The 22095-nt window shown below is 46.6% G+C and overlaps 1 protein-coding gene across 2 annotated transcripts in view; it reads right to left on the bottom strand.

Moving 5' to 3' along the window:
* Positions 1-22095, bottom strand: part of DNAAF11 (dynein axonemal assembly factor 11) — a 56157-nt gene that overhangs the window by 23516 nt on the left and 10546 nt on the right. For both annotated transcript variants that reach the window (XM_037166753.2, XM_053661094.1), the window contains exons 4-8: positions 16895-17067; positions 12302-12492; positions 6486-6677; positions 3850-3924; positions 1123-1188 (exon numbers count right to left, since the gene is read on the bottom strand). In XM_037166753.2, the coding sequence (XP_037022648.2) occupies positions 1123-1188; positions 3850-3924; positions 6486-6677; positions 12302-12492; positions 16895-17067 (697 nt within the window). The remainder of the gene's footprint in view (positions 1-1122; positions 1189-3849; positions 3925-6485; positions 6678-12301; positions 12493-16894; positions 17068-22095) is intronic.

Genomic DNA, 22095 nt, shown 5'->3' with positions numbered 1-22095 from the left:
TGAAGGACGGACAGGTACATGGGGGAGGCAGCTGGGGTGCAGAGGAAGGGACCACACCAAGAGCTAGCCCCTATTCACAACAGCCAAGGGTGGCAACAACCCAGATGCCCACTAACTGGTGAGTGAGTGGCCGAATGTGGTAGATCCGCACAGTGGAATATTAGTTAGTCATGAAAAGGGAGGAGATTCTGACAGATGCTACAACACAAATGAAGCCTAAAGACATCCTGCTATGTGAAGGAAGGCAGACACAAAGGTCACATGTGGTTCAATGCATATGAAATGTCTGGGGAGGCAAATCTATGGAGACCGAAGGCAGATCAGGGGTCGTCAGGGAAACGGGAAGTGAGGAGCGACTGCTTAACGGGTTTGGGGCTTCCCTTCTGGGCAATGAAAACTTCCTGCAAGGAGATAGTAGCAATGGCTGCACAACATGTAAATTTATTAAATTTCACTGAGTGACACACTTGAAATAGATGTACCGATAAATTTTAATTTATGTATTTTACCACAGTTAAAAAAAAAGTTGGAACTAAGCCTGGGGGTGCATGTTCTGGCTTCTCCAATTACTCTCTCCACTTTGACAAGACTCACTCTCTGAAAATCTTTCCCTTCCTGGATAATTCCAGGATAATAATCCCTCTGACTTCATTGGGTTATGAAAAATTAAATAAAATACAGCACGTAAACCAGTCCTTAAAAAGAGAAAAGCCTTTATTATAATTCATGCATACAAATGCTCATTGGTCCCTATCATCAGTATCCATCCATCCATCCATCCATCCATCCATCCATCCATCCCTGTACTTACTGAGCTCCTACCAGGGGCCAGGAACTGTTTTAGGTGCTGGAGATATCAGGAGGGAGGAACAAACAAACAAAACAAAGTTCTTGCCTTGACCAAAATTTTTTCAAATACGAGTGAATGTATAGGTTGTCAGGTAGAAATAAAAAGCACGGGGTGGGGGCAGGGGAGTGGCAGGAAGTTCTGGGAGAGTGGTAGGTGCTGTTTTGTATCAAACCAAGTTTCATTTCAAAAGGGTTCACAACTCAAGAGATTGTCACTGAGAATGAAAACAGGCAGAAATGCCATTAAATAAATGCACAGTAAAGTGTCTTTACCTGTATACAGCCAAGTCCAGGATGATCTGGTTACGTTTTTCATCATCTTTCAAGGAGAAATCAAGTCTAAGGAATAACCCATTTTGGGAAAAAGACAAAAAGGAAAAAGATGATGTCATTAGCAATCTTTTACAAAACAGCTTCATCCCACTATCAAAAGTAAATTTTGTTGTAATTATATAATCATTTCCAATGAATAATGGAATGTCTATGTTAATTTTAAAATTTCAACAGAAATCTGTAATATATTCATAAACTATTTGTTTGCACTGTTTAAATATAAGAATCTTAAGGTAAATTACATACAAACAAAATAGCGTTGGTGCAGAGATGGGGACCTCTGGTGGTTAAAGTCTTCTTTTCCACGTCGTTGGGGTTGCTGGGAGCAAATCAAAACACAGCAAATAGTATGAAGAACTAAATGCTGTACTTCTCTCCCCTTGTCCAAAATTCTGTCCCTTAAGTTTTAAACAGCCTTGGCTCCTTGTTCCTCACCATCTTTTCTCTTCTCCTTTCATTGCTGACCTTTCCACCACCTTGAGAAATGCTTTCGCTGCCCATGGTTTATCATCTGCATCTCTCAGATGAAGAGACAGAGGCTCAGAGAAGATGCTGTAGCTGCGAAAGAGGCCACAGGAGCCTGAAGAGGCAGGATTTTTAAGCCCTAAGTCTTTCGACTCTACCCTGAGGCTGAGTCCTAGGGGTAACTTCCACACTGTTCAGAATGACTATTTCAGGATTACTTGGTCAATTTTATTTTCAGCACTTCACTTATCACATTATTCTGTAAAACACATAACCCAACAATATTGAAGAATATAGGCTAAATATATTCTGACTTTCAGCAGGATGTCTGCTTCTGGCTGTCACTGTCCTTGATTTCAACAGTCCAGCTGTGCAAAACTTCAGTGGCTCAAAAGACCTCTGCATTTTTTATCTCATTTCAGGAGCTGTTTTACATGCTGGCCTCAATTGCTACTCCCCAATTTTCCAGCCAGGCAACATAAACTCTCCCTTCATACATCACTTGAAAGGTTATTTCAGAGAGGTTTTCTATGGCAGAGATTCCCATCATTCCCCACTATCTGCTCCCCTTTTCTCACTAGGAATAGGACCCCTGGTTTTAACTAGGAACATGGCTCTGCAGAATAAAGACTACATTTTCCAGCCTCCCTTGCAGCTAGATGAGGTCATATGATTTAGTTCTATAAAGGAAAGTGTTACATGGCACTTTCCAGGAATTTTCCTAAAGAGAGTTGGTGTGTGTCCTTCCCTCCCTTCCTCCTTCTTTACTCAACTGAGTAGAAGAGATTATAGGAGGCCAAGAGAGGAACCACAGAAACTGCTTAACATGCTATTGTAATTGTCTAGGTCTTGTTGACAATGCATAAGCTCCATAGGGCACAGTGGATGGGGCTGGGTGGGGGGGGTCTAAGAGAGGAAAGAGAATGAAATCGATTAACAGGTGTACAGAGTCATGTGGGAATAAGATTCTGGATGATGACAGATGACCCAGGAGGGTTGGGAGGGACAACCACAGCATGACAGACATAGGTGGTAGAGGTGATAGGTAATCAGGGCTTCACAGGATCCTCCTAACAGTATGAGTTCTAGGTGCAGGTAAAGTGGTCAGTGTGGTGGGAGAAATGGTGGTCTCACTAGGGGCCCAGAGAGCTCTGGGGGCCTCCTAAGCCCTGTCAGAGTTGATTTTTAATCTCCATGAAGGAAGAAACTTGTCATGTTCACTGCTGTATCACCAGTGACCAGCATCATGGCTTGTACCGCATTCACGCCTGCTGGATAAAGAAGGTACATGGGGCCAGGGGCGAGGGGGAGGTTATAACCTTGACTGTGGACATCACTACAAGTGGGTTAGCATGACCAAGTCAGACACACCACCTATCAGCTATGTGACCTTGGGCAAGTCATTTCACCTCTCTCAGGCTCAGGCTTTGGATCTATGAAAAAGAAACACAACCTGTCATGCAGGACTGCCACAAAGAAGAAATGAATAATGCCTGGCAATCCTTCAGGATGGTACCTCTATCATGGAAATGGCTAGCAAACCAATGATGAAAGTCCACAGGTTTCGAGTAATAAAATGAGGTGAACAAGATTTAGACCATAGGCTTTGGGGGTCTGTATTTTGGCTACAAAAGGCCTTGATAGCTGGCTTTCTAGTTTTGAATTTTAAGATAGCCAGGGAGGGTAGATCATGTATTATCATACTTGAGAATTTCCAATTTGAATATTTTTTCCTTTCTCATTAACTTCATGGAGATATTTATATTGACTTTTTTCCCCTGAGCTCTCAGATGCTTTGAGGATGCGTTCCAGGGTATAAAGTCGAAGGAAAGAAGATGTGTCAATATTCTCAGCCAGCTTGCTCATGGCAGAGTTTTAAAAATTGATACACACAGCAATAACACACTGGCAATTCTCAGGTATGAAACTGTAGACGGTCCGGAGTTCCAGGCCATGCATGAAATACCAAGGACTCCTATATGTCAAGATCATTTTCTGGGCTCCAAGAAAACCAAGTGTGACATTATGCACTTGAAAACATAATGCACGTTTTGCTTTCGGATGTGCACAAATGTCATTCTTACTAGGCATGGAGCTTGTGAGGGAGGTCAGGAGGTCAGACATACTCTCCCCAGGCACACCTGTCATTGCAGTGACTGACCCCACAGAGTTAGCGCCTGCAGAGTCCCGGGCCTTACGTACTTGGGCTCGTTGACGTTCAGGGCTCTCCCGTCTTCCGTGATCAAAGTCCTGGGTGCTTTCACTTTCTTCTTTTCGCTTAAGATTGGGGGTAGGTGGGAACACGGGGCAGAGGCAAGAGGGGAAAACAAACAAGGAGAATATAAAAGTAATTGACATTTTTTGATAATTAGTTCAGAAAAAATTAATCAGATATTTGAGAACATGTCAACTATTTACTGTTAGGAAGTCCATTCCATGCTGGAAATCGACTATCGAGGTCAATGTCTATATGGTCATATCTATGTCTGAGACCGAGACAATTTGCCAGATGATTTACTGGGTGGGAGGGGGGGAGCTCTTTTCATGAAACACCCATTAATATTTAAATAAGTCTACTTTATGCATGACTTACCCAGATCACTGTCAATTCTCCATTTGTGTATGTAGCCTCTGCTTCAGTTGCAATTACAATTTTTAAAATGCCACGTAGCATCCATAGAAATGAAAACACCAGTCCACGAGGGCCCGTGTAATGGGAGGTCCAACCTCTGCACCACCTGCGGTGGCCAAGCCCAGGCGGGGCCCAGATGCCCACCAGCAGAGGAGTGACTCAGCCAGGAGGGGTATTTATTGTGTTGTGGTTAGAAATGTGCTCGCTCTTTACCTACCGATCTAAAAACCAACAGGAAAGTGTGAATGATGTATTTAGTGAGAACAAATTGTACCAAATAGAAGTCCATTTTCGTTTTTTAAACTAAGACTCCAAATCCCACATTTGCGGAAATAATTCATACAATTGTAGAGGGCAGAGGACGTTCTGGTGGGATTGACCCGAGGCCGTAACACTCCCTGTGTTGAAGGTGTAAGGACAGGAGGTGAAGAAATGCAGCAAAGAGGAAAGGATTTGCGGGTAACGTGGGGAAATGGGCAATGTGAGTTCTATACATTTAAAACATGACTAAAAATATACGAAAACTATAACAGGCATATATCAGATGGAAGAACAGAGGATCAGACGGACAACTTTGTTTACATAACAAAATTGTAGGCAATTCTTTGCCTTGGACTTCTATTTTTCTTTCTTCAATTTTATCTTTCAACCATGGTTTATATTTGACGTTATTTTAAATTGGATTCAAGAGTCCACAATAGTGGTCAGACAACCGTATACTTTACAAAGTAGTTCCTCCGATATTTCCAGTACACAGCTAGCACCATATGTAGTTTCTACAATATTATTGACTATCTTCTCTATTGTTCTTTCAGTATTGGTTTTATGTCAGTTAACTTTATTTTAAGACATAAATTTCTTCAAACTTTTCTGCCTCTTACACTGGGCCCCCGGTCTAAGAAGGTGATGTTCCCATGAACTACTTTATTCTCTAGGAACCGGGATGATTAAGGCGCGTCCACAAAGCGGGGACATCTCAGGAACCCGGGGGTGTGGGTGGAATGCTGCGCCCTGAACAGAGTGGCTGTTCTTTCGCTGGGCTGTCGGAGAAAGAAAAATCTCTCCAGCTCTCAGGCTCAATAAAAAAATGTCATTTATATATAACGTATTATATATGTATGTGTATATATGTATATACATCAGAAATATAGTACTTATTCAATAAACCTGTGGAATTTCCATTTCAAAGAGTCTCGGAGCCATCAAAGCACTTTTACGTTTATTGGCCCATCTGATTCTCTTGACAGTACAGGGGGAGGGGGAGGCGGGGGTGCGAGTCCCTGCTTAATGGGCGAGGAAACAGAGGAGGAGCAGTTAAGTACCAGCCAAAGCCACGCCAAGTAAGCAGCAGAGTGGCCACGTGGATCCACAGCCTCAGACATGATGCGATGCTCTTCCCAAGCACTGACTGGCCTCTCGGTACACAAACCGCCAAATTTTATAAACAAGCGTTTTTGACAAAAATCCTACTCTCATTTTTGCACGTCCCTGTCTATCTCATTAATAAAGAAAATGTTACGAAAGCAGCAGAGATTGCTAATTGCTTTGCTACCCTTCTGGTTTCTTACTATATTTCAGAGCTAATTGATCGCATTCCCGAGCTCATGAATTTTAAGTATTCCCGTAAGTGATACATTTTACGCAGTAGACTTAAGCAGCGACGTGAAGTGGAATGATGCAGAGTCTATCTTTAAAAAAGCTGCTCTGAAAATAATAGCTTAAGCATTCTAGCTGCTAACAAATTACATCTAAATAATTTGAAAGTGAAAGCATACCATTAAATGTCCAAGAGAGTTGTATTAGGAGAAAATATAGCATCTAATGAAACTAATTATTGATTTTGCAAATTAAAAGGAACTCATTCACCCCACAAAGTGGCCCTGTCCCTGGTCCCATGACTGCTTGTGTCTCTAACCCAGCCCTGCTCTGAGGATACACATTTAAAGAGGTTACAAAACCAAAGACTCACTAACAAAACCCTCCCTAAAGTGGCATTGATTCAAGGTATTCTGAAGGAGGTCATTTGATGTTAATACATGTTAGTGCATACAGTTCAACAGAAAACAGAACTTAAAAAAGCGAAGCTTACAGGCAATGGCTAACAAAGGCTGAACACAGATCATGAGTCAAAAGGACGTGTAACCATAAAAATATAGTCCCCAAAAGAGTGTTAGCTTACTCTCGACAACAGGAAAAAATGGAATACCTTAACTTTTCTTGGTCTTTTCGTTGTTTCTCCATATGCCTGAGAGTTTCCAGTCTAGACTCGGGAGTGAACGGAGAGGGTTTATTCCAGAATTCCAGGTCATCTTCACTGTCATCTAACTTCTTCTTGTTTGGGTCCCCACCTTGCGCTTCTGGTGCCGGGAGGTGACCTTTGCTCTCTGCAGAAGTGGGGCTAGGAAATGACCAAAAGACACCCAGCACGTAAGGCGGCCGTGTGAGCTTCATCCTTAGGGCTGCCCCTTAAATATCACACCCGTTATTACCTTGTGTTACCTTCCTAGCCCGACCAGACGTGTCTGAACCAGGGCTTACCCGAACCGGGCTGGAGGGGCCACTGCTGAGCTCGGGGCAGGCCCTTCTCATCTGGCACCAGGAGAGAGGGTGCAGAAATCCGATACAAGTGCTCACACCCAGGCCCACAGGAATCACTGGGGAGCTTTAGAAAAAGCACAGATTCTCGGGTTCCCACGAGAGAGTCTAGTTCAGTAGACTTGGGGTGAGGCCCAGCAATCTGTGTTTTATAATATTTTGCAGGAGGCTCCGAAGAGCAGAGAAACTACAGGGCTGCTCAGCCTCAGCAATCACCCCCTCTCCAGAACTGCACCCCTCAACCCTACCCTCCCAGAGCATCTTTCTAACAGGGAAACCACGTCATGTGATTTCCAGGTTCTCTGGCTCTGAAACTCCCGAGTGGGACACGTGAGGTCCCCCATGGCATGACCTCTACTTCTTGTGGATAACTTGAATTTGTAGCTTTATGGGGTAAAAGTACCATGTTTTCTTTTTTATTCATGTTTTATGGACTGTCAGCAAATTAAAGGACACCTCTACATGGCATCAGATCGGTATTTTATGAGATATTGAATGTCTGTTCAATACAGACTCGACATTTTTATTGAGCATCTTCTGTGTGCCAGGCACCAGAGACACAAGCCCAGTCGAGACGGACAAGGACCCTGCCTTGGGACCCTAGTGTGTTCTAGCAGAGCGAAAGTGAGCGTGTCCCCACAGGACATGGGGACAGGCGCTCTCCCCTCGCCTCCCACTAGAATGTTCACTTCAGTTCAGTGACACCGACCAAAGACACCCACAGGGACCCTGCAGCACCAAGCATGGTGAGTGGTAAGCGCTCACACGCCTCACACACGTGCTCAAACGTCCAACTTGGTGGTTTTGGGACTGAAATGAGAGGCACAAAAGGCTCCTTTTGCTGAACTTCCAATGAAGTACTTTCTGAAGGGATGTACCAAAAATACTAGGACACGAAATTGAAATAGTATAACCAGAACACAGAGTAAAAGTCTGCTTGGATTCTTTACTTATTATAAAGTCCAGCTGGAGAGTTTAATATGCTACATAATGCAAATCACTGAAAATAAATGTTTTGCCATAGAGCTATAATTCTTTACGGTCTAAAAAGCAATCTATTTAGGAGAACTAATATTCTACAATATTCTAGCTAATGTAACTGAAGTAATTGGTTCCATTCTCACTTAAAATAATTTGTTTTTTGCTAGAAAGTGACTAACTGGTTTCCTTTTGCCTTTCTCAAGTGAAACAAAAAAATTTTAAAACATAAAAATAATTGTACTTAAAAAACTTTTGGAAATCTCAGCTAAATAGCAGAAGTCTCCGAAGGCCAAACGCATGTGAGTGCATGTGGCTGGTTGGTGGAACAGACCGAGCTCACTAGCAAATGAAAGAGACTGCTCCTCAGCCACCTCCTTCAAACCTGCTCTCTGGGACCTCCCTTCCCACTCGGGAGCGCATCCCACGCTCACTCCCGAGCACAGCCTCATCTCAGCTGACACTCACCTTTAGGTATTGAAAGGTCTACAGTTTCAACAAAACTCCAGACTCACATGCCAATCGAAGCCTTCCCCTCCCTCTCCAGACCCTTCTCCTCACCCAGCTCAAGCCTGGCCTGGGTGTGGGGGGAGGGACAGGTGCCCCATCTCGCCGGGCCTCTCCAGCCTCTTCCTGACTTCCGAAATTTGGGCCGGGAGGCGGGATGGGGAGAGAAGGCAAACACTTGTGAGAATGATGCGGTTACTCCTGGGCCTCGGCCCTTCTCCAGCCGATACCCGCTTACTGGCTTTCTCTCCCGAGCCTGTTTGTTGGTTCCTGAGGACAGTACAAGAGCCTTCCAAGTTCATTGTTCCCGCCAGAGTGATCACTACATGATCTGGCAGGTCCTTTGTGATAATTCCAGAACTCCTTCCACTGACAAGCCGCCCCGGGCTCTCCCTGCCACCACCCTCCCGGCAGTGTCCCCTCCCTTCTCCACAGCTCAGGTGCAGCTCCTGCACCTGTGCAGGTGCTTCCCTACAGCCTCCTCCCTGAGCCTGCTGCTCCGGCTCCTCCAGGCCACCTGCCACCTCCCAGATCTCCAGGCTGGCCGCAGACAGGGGCCCCAAGTCTCCATGGCCTTGCTTCTTGACAAGAGAGCAGCCCCCGATTCCTCTACTCTGACTTTACTGGAGACTCACAGTGAGTCTCCTCCAGAATGAGGAGGTTCTGAAGGGGCTGACGCCCGAGGGACGGCCAGTCCCAGGGGGGAACAAGTAGGCACCTGTAAGAAACCCAACTGGGTGCTTCTACTAAAATGTACAGGACAAACCATCTTAAGCCTCTGTAAACTTTTGTAAACCAAGAATAGAAAGTGGTCCCAACACAATGTATGTGCCTATTATAACTTTGATGCAAAACACCAGGGAAAATACAATGAAAAGGGGAGATTGTAGCATAAACATAGTTGTGAACATAGGTTAAATAGTATTTAAAACACTAGCAAAATGGATGCAGCAATGCGTTAAAAATATATGATGGACCCTGGCTGGTGTAGCTCAGTGGATTGAGCACAGGCCTGTGAAGCAAAGGGTCACCGGTTCGATTCCCAGTCAGGGCACATGCCTGTCTTGTGGGCCAGGTCCATGGCTGTGGGTGTACAAGAGGCAACCGCACATTGATGTTTCTCTCCCTCCCTTCCCTTCTTTCTAAAAATAAATTAAAATCTTAAAAATACATAGAGCAGAGGTAGAAAGCTTGGAAAAAATTAAGTTGCTATTTATTTAAAAAATGTTTTTCTACCTAGAAAAGGCAGGATAATCTCCTGACAAACTATTGCATCTTTTTAAAAAGTTCATTTGGATAGTTTAACACAATATCAGTATGCAAAAATCATTTGTCTTTCTAAACATCAGCAAGAACCAATTACAAGTTTATTTTTAAAATCCCATTCTATAAGATACTTAGAAATAAATCTAATGAAATGTGGTATGAGATCTTTATTGAGAAAATTACAAAAGTTTACTGAAGGACTCAAAAGGTCTAAATAAATAGAGAGCCATTCTAAAAAGTTCAGCACGAAAAGAACCAATGTCGTGAAGATGTCAACTTTCCCCTAATTAATGTATAAATGAAATGCAATTCCTATCAAAATTATACTGGCGATTTTGGGGAATTTGAATAGCAGATTCTAAAATTCTAAAGAAGGAGAAAAATTTAAGAAGAGCCAAAATAATTTTGAAGACTGAGACTATCTCCTACCAAATACCAAGGTTTAGCATAAAGGGATAGGAATTCAGACCGTGTGAAGGGGCTCCCTTGGAACGGTCTGAGGGGCCAGAGTGGACCCACAAGTCCATGAGCAGGGGTGCGTAGTGAGGGTGTGGTCACAGGTCGGTGGAGTCAGAACCACACCTGAGCAGGTGGTGCAGACAGGTAAGCTACCTGTCTGGGAAATGACTGGTACCCGACCCTACACTGCAGTCAGAAGCTAATTCTAGATAGACACGCTGAGGCCGTGAAGAATTTCATAAACAAGGCCACAGAGGACAAAAAAAGTTCAGCTACATGGATATTTTTGAATTCTATTAAGCAGAATCACTTATTAAAATTAACAAGTCACATATTGGGAAGAGATATTTACAAAGCACATAACCACTAACGAAAGTGCATTTAGAATGCAGAAGAACTGTAAGTCGATAAGGAAAAAAAACCTTACAGCTGATTTAAAATAAGCAGAGGACCTGAGTAGAACCAAAATACAAGAAATCTAACTAGCCAATAAACATATAAGAAGATATTTGAGATATTCAACTCACTCGTAATTCCACAAATTCAAATTAAGTATAAAGTGCTGCAAATAACCACCTTGATTGGCTGATGTTTTTAAATCTCACATTATCTAGTACTGGCAAAGATTACATGTGTATAAATTAATACGTTTTCAAAAACAATTGGTAATTAATGCATATAAACTTGAAAAGATGCTCCTAATTGATGATGTGGCAACATCATTGCTGAACACCCTGTAGAAGACTTCACACCTGCACAAAGGGGGCTTGTGCAACATCATCTGGAAAAACAAAAGAGGGAGAACAACCCAACAGCCACCCAAAGAAGGCCGGCCGGCCGTGGGCTGGTCTTCAGTGGGCAGCCAGCCCCGGGGAGGGCCACGCACAATGTCCGAGCCGGTGGGCCCTCTGAGTGGTCAGGGCCAGCGAGTCACTAGCTGTTAGGTGTTTTCCGTATCACCTGTGGGTGCACTGTGCTTTGTTCACCCAGCGGAGTGTTATTACCCAGTCAGAATGAAGGAACTAGTTCACGTGTCTTCATATGCATAAATCTCAGAAACATAACGCTGAATGAAAATCAAATCAGTAGAAAGACACTCATTCGAAAACACACACACACCAAACTACACCTGTGCAAGGAGGCACAATCACCTCGTACAAACATAAGATGGGGTGGGAGCGGCACACTGGAATGTGGCAGACGCCGCTGCGGACCACAAGAGGGACGGGGTGCGGGAGGAACCCTCGGGGGCTTCTGCTCCATCAGTGATATTTTATTTCTTATTTTAAAAGAGATCAGCCCTGGCTGATCTCCGGCTCCAGCTCCGGCTGGTGATTGAGCGCCAGCCTGCGAAACAAAGGGTCACTGGTTCGATTCCCAGTCCTGGCACACATCTGGGTTGCGGCCCAGGTCTCCAGTTGGGGGCGTGCAAAAGGCAACCACACATGGATGTTTCTCTCCCTCTCGCTAACAATAAATAAATAAATAAAATATTTTAAAAAGAGAGAGATCAAAGCAAACATGCAAACAATTGACATTTATTAAGTCTGGATGGTGGAATCATAGCTGCCTAATTTTTTAAACATTTACATATATTTGAAAATTTTATAATCATTTTCTCAAGCTTAAGAGATTTTGTTATCAAATGTTTAAAGCTTTTACTGTATAGAATCAACTCAACTGACTATAGTTGCCATTCACTTGAACAAGAATAATTCATGTTTGTAAAAAAGACCAATTAAAAGCTTATTAATCGCATTAAAATGTATTCATTATGTAATTCACAAAACAGAATATTTTATGATGCAATCAAAACTAAGCAATTGGTAATAATGTGATTTGCATCTGACTTCTCTAAAATATCCCTACTCTACAAGTCAAAGTCTAATACACCTGTTAATTTATCTCTACTGTGCATCTTTCAGGCAGATTCTGTCTGAGGATAAGTTTAGACGCAAATGTAAATTGTTAGTTTGGAAAGGCTCTATTTTCGAAGGGAAGAAAGCCTCACAGGATTCTCACAAACAGTGGGATGCTCACAGCCTCCCCCCCAAATTCACATAATAATGTATTCTTCACATTCATCATCGGGAATGCGACACTGTGAACACCTGGGGAAGAGAATGCTGTCGGCTGCTCTTAACAGAAATTAACGCGAAAGTAAACTAATAATTTACATACAGCGCGGCACCCCCCCCCAAGCCTGTGTCCCAGCACCTGTCAAAGTCTGGACGACTTCCCTCCTCGTGTTCACGCTCCTCTTGAAGCTTCCTCTGAGCCTCTTTCTTGTCGTTGGCTCGCTTGAGGCAGTACGCTCTCTCCTGCTCTCTGATTTGCTGTTCAATTTCTGGAAAGTTCTGTAACGCCTGAATCCTTTCAGAACGTTCTATTTCTTTACCATCCAACCACTTGAATAAAAAACAACCAACACAAAGCAGTTATTCAAGAGCTGCAATGTGAATTGGCCCCCAGGTGACATTGACTGGAATACTTAAACTTAGAAATAATAAATAATGCACCATCGTGAGATGGGAAACATCGGACACTTTGATCTAAGTCAATGTTTATTTCACACAATCGACACAGATTATAAATGGTCTCTGATAAGTAGGTCTTCTGTGAAAACCGATGACTATGACCAGCTCTCCAAATGCAAGTATATTAATTCTGTAATTACTCACTATATAAAGGATTTCGATGCCCCAGGTCAAACCGTAGCTCCAAAGTGTAATAATGACCCTTCCCAAACGCTCTCTGCAAGAAAGGGCCTTGTACTATACATCACATGAAATTGCACTCTAATACATATGACCTCATGTCCTACCTCCTCCGAGAGACACCGAGTGAGTGGACTATTAATTGTTATGGTCTCTGTTGACACCAGTATTTTTATAGTGATTTTTCAAGTTGAAACAGACAAAGGAAGCACCAACCCAAAACCTACAGCTTCAAAGCTACAAGTTTAAGGACACCCTTCTGTTTACCCAGCTTCAGTCTGCAGACCGAGGGGAGGTATTTAGAAAGGTGTGATCGGCCAAAACACGCCCCTCCTCCCAAGAATAGACAAGTTCTAATTTTAAGCCACAAAAGGGATTTCTTAGATGTGATTAAATTGAGGGTTTTGAGATGGGGAGATGAATCAGATTGCCTGCGGGGGCCCAGGGTAATCCCGAGAGTCCTTCAAGGGAAGGAAAGAAGAAGGCAGAAGTGTCAGGGTCAGAGTTAGGGAGAGATCCCAAGGCACTTCGCTGCTGGCTTTGAAGGAGGAAGGGCCTACTATCTCAAAACCACAGGCACCGCACAGAAGCTGAAACCTCCAGGGAAGCAGACTCCCCCTGCAGCCTCCTGAGGAACACAGCCTTGCCGACACCACCGTTTTAGGCTTCCGACACCAACAACTGTCAAGAGTGTCAGTCTGCATTGTCTGAAGCCACCACGTTTGCGGTAACTCTTTACCCGAGCAATAGGAAACTAATACAAAAGGAAAAAGCACACCCAGGGGCTGAAGCAAAATAGGAAAGTGTGATCAGTTACGTGCTTTGTGTTGTCTTTCATGAGAAAATATTCTAGTGTCCAGCTTTCCCTTAACAGTTATTTCTGAAACACATTCCTGAAGTTGAGCTTCAGCGTGGAGAGCTGGAGAAAGCTTCACACTGTTCGCAGAGCGGCGGGCTTCATAAAGGCGGATCTCCAAGGAAAGATCCGACTCACTACTAGCTACTCCTCCAGGGGATAAGTAATTACGGTCCAAATACTTAGCACCGCTTTTTTAAATTAACCTAATTCAACCCAGAGTTAAGATCTAAACAGTTTGACAAATTCTGAATATATATAATTTCTTCCATTGGAATTTTGACAAATATTGGGAAGCAAAGTGCTATTTCCTCACTTGTATCTGGGACACAAGGATCTAAGGATGTACCTTTAAAAATGCGTGTGTGTGTGTGTGTGTGTGTGTGTGTAAAATTGTGTGTATCTTCCACTTCAGGTTAAGCAAACACTGATTTAATCTAGACCTCCTATTTCTAAAAGATTATGATAAATGAATCCCCATCACTACACAGACGGGAACCAGAAAAGCTCATATTGGGAACTAATAACAAATTTGAGACTCTGCCTCCCATCTGCCAGCCCTGTCCCAGGGGTCTTCCCACTGGATCTCAACTTATTTAACAACTTCCGTTAGGTGGTCTTTGAAACTGGCCGAGTTTCCTTCAAGCCAAAACCACACGTGAAGGTAGACAGCCTCATGAACTGAGAGATGAAGTTTTAAGTTGTGCATCGTAACAGGCATTTCTTGGTCTTTATCTACGGTTCCTGAAACACAGAGGCAGAGTGTCCACGTTTATTGATAACCATTGAACATATAAGCTATGGCAAGGAGGAAAAGAAACAAAGATTTATCCAAAGCCTCAAGGAACTCTTTCCAAGGAAGAGCTACTGTTCCATTACAGATTAGGAAAATGAGGCATGCGGCTCATAGCTGGTGGGGACCAAAGTCACGCCCTGCTCTGCCTGCTGCCCAAGTTCACTCACCCTGTTACCGTGTCCACTAGCTACCTGGACCGGCTCGGCCACTCGAAGAGGGTACTTGAAAGGGCTGGATCTCCTCACACCTTTTCCTCGTGTCTGTCTAAATAACTACTTCGTTGGTACGAGTTAAATTGTGTCTCCCCCTCAAAACAGTTGGAGCCCTACCCCCAACACCTCAGACTGTGACCTTATCTGGAAATAGTCACTGCAGACACGTTATTGAAGGTGAGGCCACCGTGGAGGAGGGTGGGCCACTAACCCAATGGGACTAGTGTCCCTATAACCAGAATGCCAGGTGCAGAGAGAGGCCCATGGAGAATTCCATGGGAGGATGGGGGCAGAGCCAGAAGTGATGATTCTTCAAGCTAAGGAACGTCCAAGACTGCTCACCACCACCACGAGAGGGGCAGGGGGCGATTCTCCTCCACAGCCCTCAAAGGGGACCAACCCTTTGATCCTGACACCTTGACCTTGAATTCCCAGCCTCCAGAACTAGGAGACAGTAGATGTCTGGTGTTTGAGTCACCCAGTCTGGGGGACTGGGTTACGGCAGCCCTGGGAAAGTGATACCTCTCTCAACACAATTCCCTTCGAGCCGATCACAGCTTCTCATGAGGTAAGTGGCGACTAAGATTCTAAAGCTTATCAGCCTACTCTCAAATCCCAGTAAGCACATTTATGGGTGCTGTTTATCAAGGGGAGGCTGCTGCCCAGGGTGATGGCGGAGTGGGAGCGGGCTCTGTGAGATGGATGACTTGCTCCCGAGTCTTGCTGCTAAGTCTGTGCATCGACCTGGAGGAGAGCAGTGAGAAGGGCTGCAGTGTGAACAATGGTTCAAATCCCACCTGAGCCATCTGCCCGTGGGTCAGCTTGAAGGAGGGCCACTGCTCTTTGAGCCCTGCCTTCCCCATCGCCGAGTGCGCAGCTCGTCTCCCTGCTGGGGTCCAGGAGGGTCGGGGAGGTTGTGCCGAAAGCACCTGGAGCAGCCTGGCCCGGGGCCCAGGTGCCTGTCTGTGGCACTCACAGAATTCCAGCGGGACCACGGCAGCACGGACGAGGGCTTGGCAGTGCTGGCCGGGTAGACTGGGGTGGCCCTGCAGCTTCCCAGGGAAAGGACTCACAGCACGAGGCTGCAGTCATGCCTGTGATGCTCTGGTCTGCACCAGTTCATCTTCAGAAGTCGTTGTACAACGAGGATCAACCCGGATTCCATTTGAGACAGTTTCTCATTTATTCTAAACCTACATTCTGGATTCAATTACCTGAGTCACTCATTCTCTTAAAGAAATTCTACGTGAGGAGAAATGTGTCCCATTAACCCAGAAACCTCAGCTACACGGAACACAGCAGTCTAAAAACAGACGTCCTCCGAGGACTGAAGACAATGCCTATCAGAGCCAGCACCCCTGGGCCTTCTCTCCGTGTGGAGACACGGGCCCCAGGCGGGTCGGCAACTCTGGGAATTGTATGGAAATTAGCATTACTTCTTTAATGTGCTCAGTTGCACGATTTCTCTGAAAATCATATGCTTTTTCCCATTCCAAAAATATCAGATAAGGGGAGAGACAGCATGGGAGATGAAGGCAGAGTGCTGTTTCTCAGATGAGGTTGCAGGACCAGCCGGCATCGCCTGAGAGCTGTTGGAAATGCCAGGTAGGTTTGGCTGGGGTGGGCGGGAGTGGGGAGGGGAGGTGGAAGGGGCAAATGCAGACAACTGTAATTGAACAACAAAAAATTAATTAAAAAAAACAGAAATGCAAGTCTTGGGTGTCGTATCAGACCCACTGCATTGGGGGTCTGGGGGCGGAGCCCGGCAAACGCCATCCAAGTGTCCCAATAGCTACCACAGTTTGAGAACAACTGACACAGGGAACAAGTCAACAGAAAGCAGTAACAAAATAATAATCATAAAACTTATCAGAACAGAGGAGTGAAAGACTAGGAAAACCAAAGGCATTTGTAACTGCGGCCACCTCAGAAACTCAAGCTATTGGTGGTGACGAACGGTCTTTATAACAACTGTTTGACTTTATCAAAAAAAGTTAAATTGAGCTCTGTATATTCTGAACGAGGGAGAAAAGTATGCAGTTTACTTTTTCAGAGATTTATGAAAGCAATTAAAACAACTGTAAAGGCTCAATCGGTCAAAGGATTGTGTTTTTTTCCTGGAACATTTCCCTCTCTGAAGCTGCACACTCCCTGACAACGCGGTGAGTAAATCGGTGGTCGGCAGTTTTCACTTCTTCCAAGATGCCCGCGTCACCGAAACAAGCCCACCTTCAATTGGCGCAGAGCTGCCACCACGAACTGCCGGTAGCCCTCGAAGTCGGCACACGGGTTCCCCATGAGGAAGAGCTCCCGCAGGTGGATGTTGTGCTGCAAGCTTTTCACGCTGCTCAGCTCGCCAATGAAGTTCACGGTCAGGTCAAGTTTTACCAGCCCCTCGCAGCCTGTTGGGGGGAAATGAAAACAAAGGAAAAATCACGCTGGTAATAACGTGGGCAACAGCACAGAACAGAAGTGGCGGTCTCCGTATTTTAAGCCCGCTGACTGCTGGCACTGCATACCAAACCCCGTCCCTGTCACGTGCTCGGTGTGCGGGCCCGGAGAGCTCCGCGCCTCGGCACTCCTGGTCCATCCGTAGGAGTGGAACAGCGCTGGTGCCCAGGGCGGGGGCTGCTGTGAAGGCAATGCGAGATCATCCCAGCAACGCATTTACTTAGCAAGTGCCTTCCACCTGCAGAGCTTTGGGAAACGTGGTTTAGGGTTAGGAAAGGCCCAATGAGCACCCTTGGGACCATCAGGTGGCCCTTGGACTCTGCCGAGGCAAAGAAGGACACCAGCTACCAAGTGAGTGAGAGTTTGCAGTTCCTTCCAGGGAACTACGGAGGAGCTGGCCTGGTTTGGACAGCAGCCTCCGGGCACTGGGCTGGGCATGAGGCTGCCCCTCGCTGTGACCGGCGCAGGCTCACGGGGCTGGCGTGGCAGGTGTTCCAGCCTTCGATATCTTCAGAGTCACCTGCAGCTGACAACCCAGCTCTGCCTGGTTCTGCACGCCGCCCTTCCCACGGGCTTTCTGACCGTATACGGCTGCTCTGCCACGGCTCTGTGGCTTTGTAACTTAGGGTGAACTCTGGTTCCTCGTATCGAACATTAAGCTCACCAAAACGCACTCGATTCAGATTGGTTCACGGCTCGGCAGCCATGTCACCTGTGGCAAAGTTCTTCTCATTTCTGAAGTCCGAGTAGCGGAACCACTTCCACTGAAGGGCAGCTCTCTCTCCCTTCCCCCTCCTTCAGGCTAGCACCTGACCCACCTCATCCCAAACTCCAAGTTTTCCTCCTGTCTAGTCAGATCCCAAGCTGGTCTCCTGCAACCAGGTTAGTTCCACTCTAGTGCTTCCAGATGTAGGTCCCCACCCTGTGTGCACGCATCCACCCAGGAGTTACGGGTCCCTGCCGTGCACAAGTCACCGAGCCAGGTCTCCTGGATGAAGTGGGAAACTCCACGGTGTTCCACCTCGTGTCTGTGTCTAACATGGAGGAAGGGGAGAAAGAGATGGACACAGGAATTTTCATGGGCAGAGACAGAGAGCTGAAGCCGGAGTGGCGGGCGGAGCCCAGGAGGAGGACTGCCCACTGAATCCACGCTCACTGCTGCTTCTCTCTCAGCCCCCACTCCGCGCTCACCCCGCTGCTCCGGCCGCCGCCCCCAACGTTCTACTGCATCTGCTCCTCCACGGGCAACCAAGGACCTTTAGGTACACCCTCTTCGACCCATCATGTCCCCGGAACAATCGGCTGCACGAGGCAGGACTGGCCCCAGACTCTCTTGAACCTCTCGGCTGTCTCGGAAACCAACCCCACTTTCTTCTCTGGAACGCAGTCCGCTCCTCTGCCCCCTTCACACACAGCCCTGCCCTGCTCCGTCGGTGGTGGTGCACGCAGCACGGATCGCAGGACCTCCATCACTGACCCTGGGCTCTCTCTCCACACGGTCTTCTCCTCGACAACAGCCGTGTTCATCGGTTTAACTAACCCAGATGCCGGGGGCTCCCAAACATTAGCCCCAATATCTGACCTCCCGATGGAATATCGTACTGTTTTCATATGCCTGCGAGACGTGTCACACTGAACTTGTCTGAAACTGAATTCTCCATTGTTTCTCCCACTCTCCAGGCTCAAGACCCGGCAGGGAAAGAAGGAATCCAGAGGGGGTGAGAACCAGGAGTGAGGAGTAGGAGCTCGAGCAGGGGGGCGTGTGGGGGTGGGGGGCGCTGGGGGCAGGGTGAAACCCACACGGGAGGCTGCCTGGCAGGGGAAGCAGGGAAGCAGGAGCACACACGGGGAAGAAGGCACGTGTCGGGGGACAGCCCCCTGCAGGCACCGGAGGCCGAGTGGAGTGAGGAGCCGGTCCCACAGCCGAGGACCTGCCCCAAGCACAGGGGTAGCAAAGGTCGCAAAGAAGCCATCTTGGAAGTGGAGCCTCTCACGACAGCTTCCTCCCCACGCTGATGGCAGGACCAGGGAGGGACCTCCCAGCCAAACTCCTCCTGAACTCCTGACCCACAAAACAGCAGGGTGTGGGGGGGCATTGCTTTCAGGCAGGAAGCTGCAGGGTCGTCTTCTTCACTGCAGCAGACAGCCGGGACTGTGAGGCAATGAGCTAAGGGACTGCCAAGGTTCCCGCAGCTGCAACATGGGGAATTAGGCACGGGACCCAGGTCTGCCCAGCAGAAAAGCCTCTTGAAACTGGTACCTCAGAACTTGCCAATGTGAGCTACTTACTACTAACGAAGCCTCATTACCACCATCATCGCTTTAAAATCCTCAAGCTCAAGGCTTGAGAAAGGCATCCCTGCAGATGTATCCACAAGGAACACAGCTTGGGGTGTGCAAGTGCACACAGTAGTAGTCACACCCAACGAATGGTGGGGCCCAGCACAGGACCAGCCTGCCATTCAGAGCAGGGCCTGAGAGAGCCAGGGCAGCGGAAGACGACGGTGGGGGTGGGAGGCAGAAGAAAGGCCAGCGGCTAGACCGGAGCCAGCGAAGACGAGAGCCATCCCTCCCCCAGCAAAGTGTTAACACAGAACACCAGTCACTGTACCTGGGGCCACACCCCATATCTCTCTAGGGTATCCCGTTGTGTGACATAAATGTCAGCAGGGGGACAGAGGGGAACAAAGAACCCTGGATGTGGCGTGAGAGAACACAGTCTACATCTTCCACGTCAGGAGCGCGGCAGATGGCGCCCACAGCGGGGCTGTGGAGGAAGCGTGGGCGAAGCCCATCTGAGCGCACGGTGTGGAAGCCACAGCAGGAGCTGGGAGTGGCCACCTCTACGGGCAGGACTTAGGGGTCAGAGGGCAAGATAAAAGACTGCTGTTTCCTAACAAAAGCATAGCGCGCACTTGGACTTTTCAAACTGTGCATTGTGCTACTCTAGTAAACCTTAATCATGAAGAAGAGGAACATCCAAAATGTACAAGAACAAATAAACACTCTTGTATGTTCTAGATTCTAGAGGTGAAGGAAATTCATAACTTCATATCTTCAAAAACAATCACATCTATGAAAAAGGACAACAAAACTGTTATTTCTATTAAACTTGCAACAATAGGGGCAATTTTTTTTGTAAATACTGTTCAGCCTGTAAGACAACAAGTACACTTTCCAGCATTCCATCTGACAACATATCACATGGGCTTTTAAATGTTTTTCCCTGGATCCAGGATTTCATTTGGATACATCCATAAAAACCAAGTAAATTGTACCAAGCTGTTCCGAAGAGTTTTGTTCACAATTTTCAAACATAATTAAAAACGCTTTAAGCACAAAGCAATACGGATTACTTAAAACACATCAATATATCTGGTAATTCAGTCATAAAAATATAAAAATGTGGACTCAGCGGCTACATGAAGAATGAAACTACATGTGTATATAAATATAATTCAGTTTATGTCTCTCTGTATGTTTGTGTTACATTGGAGAGAAAAGTTTTATGAAATGGGAAAGATATATTTGGGGCACTCTAACTCGAGATACAGGTGACCGGGTATTTCCTAGTTCGCTCTGACAGATTCTGGGAGCCATTTCAAGCATGCTTTTCTTTCATATAAGAACAGCCTGACATTTGAACGACTCCAACAAGTTCGAAAATTCATGTATTTTTAAATTTTGCTGGAGTGCTGTAGACGAAGGACCCTCCAAATGTTCATCGTATTTTTCAGAGGGACGAATTCTCAATTCTTCTACTCAACCTGCATGTGAGAAACTAAACCACATTTGCCATTAGCCTAAAGAACAATTCTCGCTGAACAGGCCAGGCTGGAGAAAGACTCCTCTTTGGGGTGAGGCACCCCTTCTTGCAACTGGGTCTCACCCTCTCTCTCCTGTACTATGACAGTTTAGATCAGTGACGGGGGCAGGTCCTGAAGGTCATTGAAATCAACAGCACTGACTTCCCAGGGAAGGAGCTCACATTAGCAGGGGCCCCACCTCTCCTTCTAGGCTAGGGTGATGAGGAGGAGGAATGGAAGGAAGAGGGAGGGAAGGGGAGGGAGGGAAGGGAGGGAAGGGGAGGGGGGGGGAGGGAGGGGGGAGGGAAGGAGGGGGGGGGGAGGGAGGGAAGGAGGGGGAGGGGAGGGAGGGGGGGAGGGGGGGGAGGGAGGGAAGGAGAAGGTACTTTATTTTGTCCCAGTGATTCCACAACAGGGAAAATAAAAGGGTACTAGCTATTTTTTTTTTTTTGCCATCCAGCTACAGAAAAAAATGTATAACTTATGTTTAAAATTATATTGAGATTTACTCAAGTAGGTGGGCTGAGTGTGCGTACCCATTTTCCTCCTCTCTCACCGTCAACATTAAACAAAAAGTGCGTATTTGCCAGCAGATGAGATGCCCGTCCGCCATCCACATCCGTCTGCAGGCAGAGAGCATCCACACTGGAGCCGGGAGGTGGAGCTCGGGGAGGGAGAAGCATCCAGGCAACAGGCCAGACGGAGATGGACTCGGGTTCCCGCAGCCCAAGACGACAATAGTGGCAATGCTGCTCTCTAGTGGCAGATGACCAAAACACACAGCGAAAAGAGGATGTTCCCCGTCCTTTCAGATACTTCTCTCAAAAATAGCAAGCCGTGGGCATACCAGCGGAGAGTGACAGTTTTCACGGTTCCTCCGACATCTTGGATTGACAGTTTACTGCCACAAACCATGGATCCTGAGTAGCTTTTGTCATGCCGTTTGTTCACGTGAGAACAGGGTAAAGGGGCTGTCCAGCGGGACCGGGCCTCCCCTTCTAACGCCGAGGAACCCTCTGGACTCCAGCGCGGTCGTGCGCTTGGGGGCTCTGGCGGTGACGATACACTGGGTTTTGAGGATGAAAATTCAAAGTGCATGGTGACTATTTATGTCTGTGTGGGTGCAAACCTCTGACAGCCACTGAAATACCAGTTTCTACACTAGGAGGTGAA

This window comes from Artibeus jamaicensis, unplaced genomic scaffold (genome assembly GCF_021234435.1).
Source record: "Artibeus jamaicensis isolate MK-2021 breed Jamaican fruit bat unplaced genomic scaffold, CSHL_Jam_final scaffold_916, whole genome shotgun sequence".
In the NCBI taxonomy this organism is placed as follows: domain Eukaryota; kingdom Metazoa; phylum Chordata; class Mammalia; order Chiroptera; family Phyllostomidae; genus Artibeus; species Artibeus jamaicensis.
Note: the sequence above shows the minus strand (reverse complement) of the source record. Positions and strands in the feature narration are given on the sequence as shown.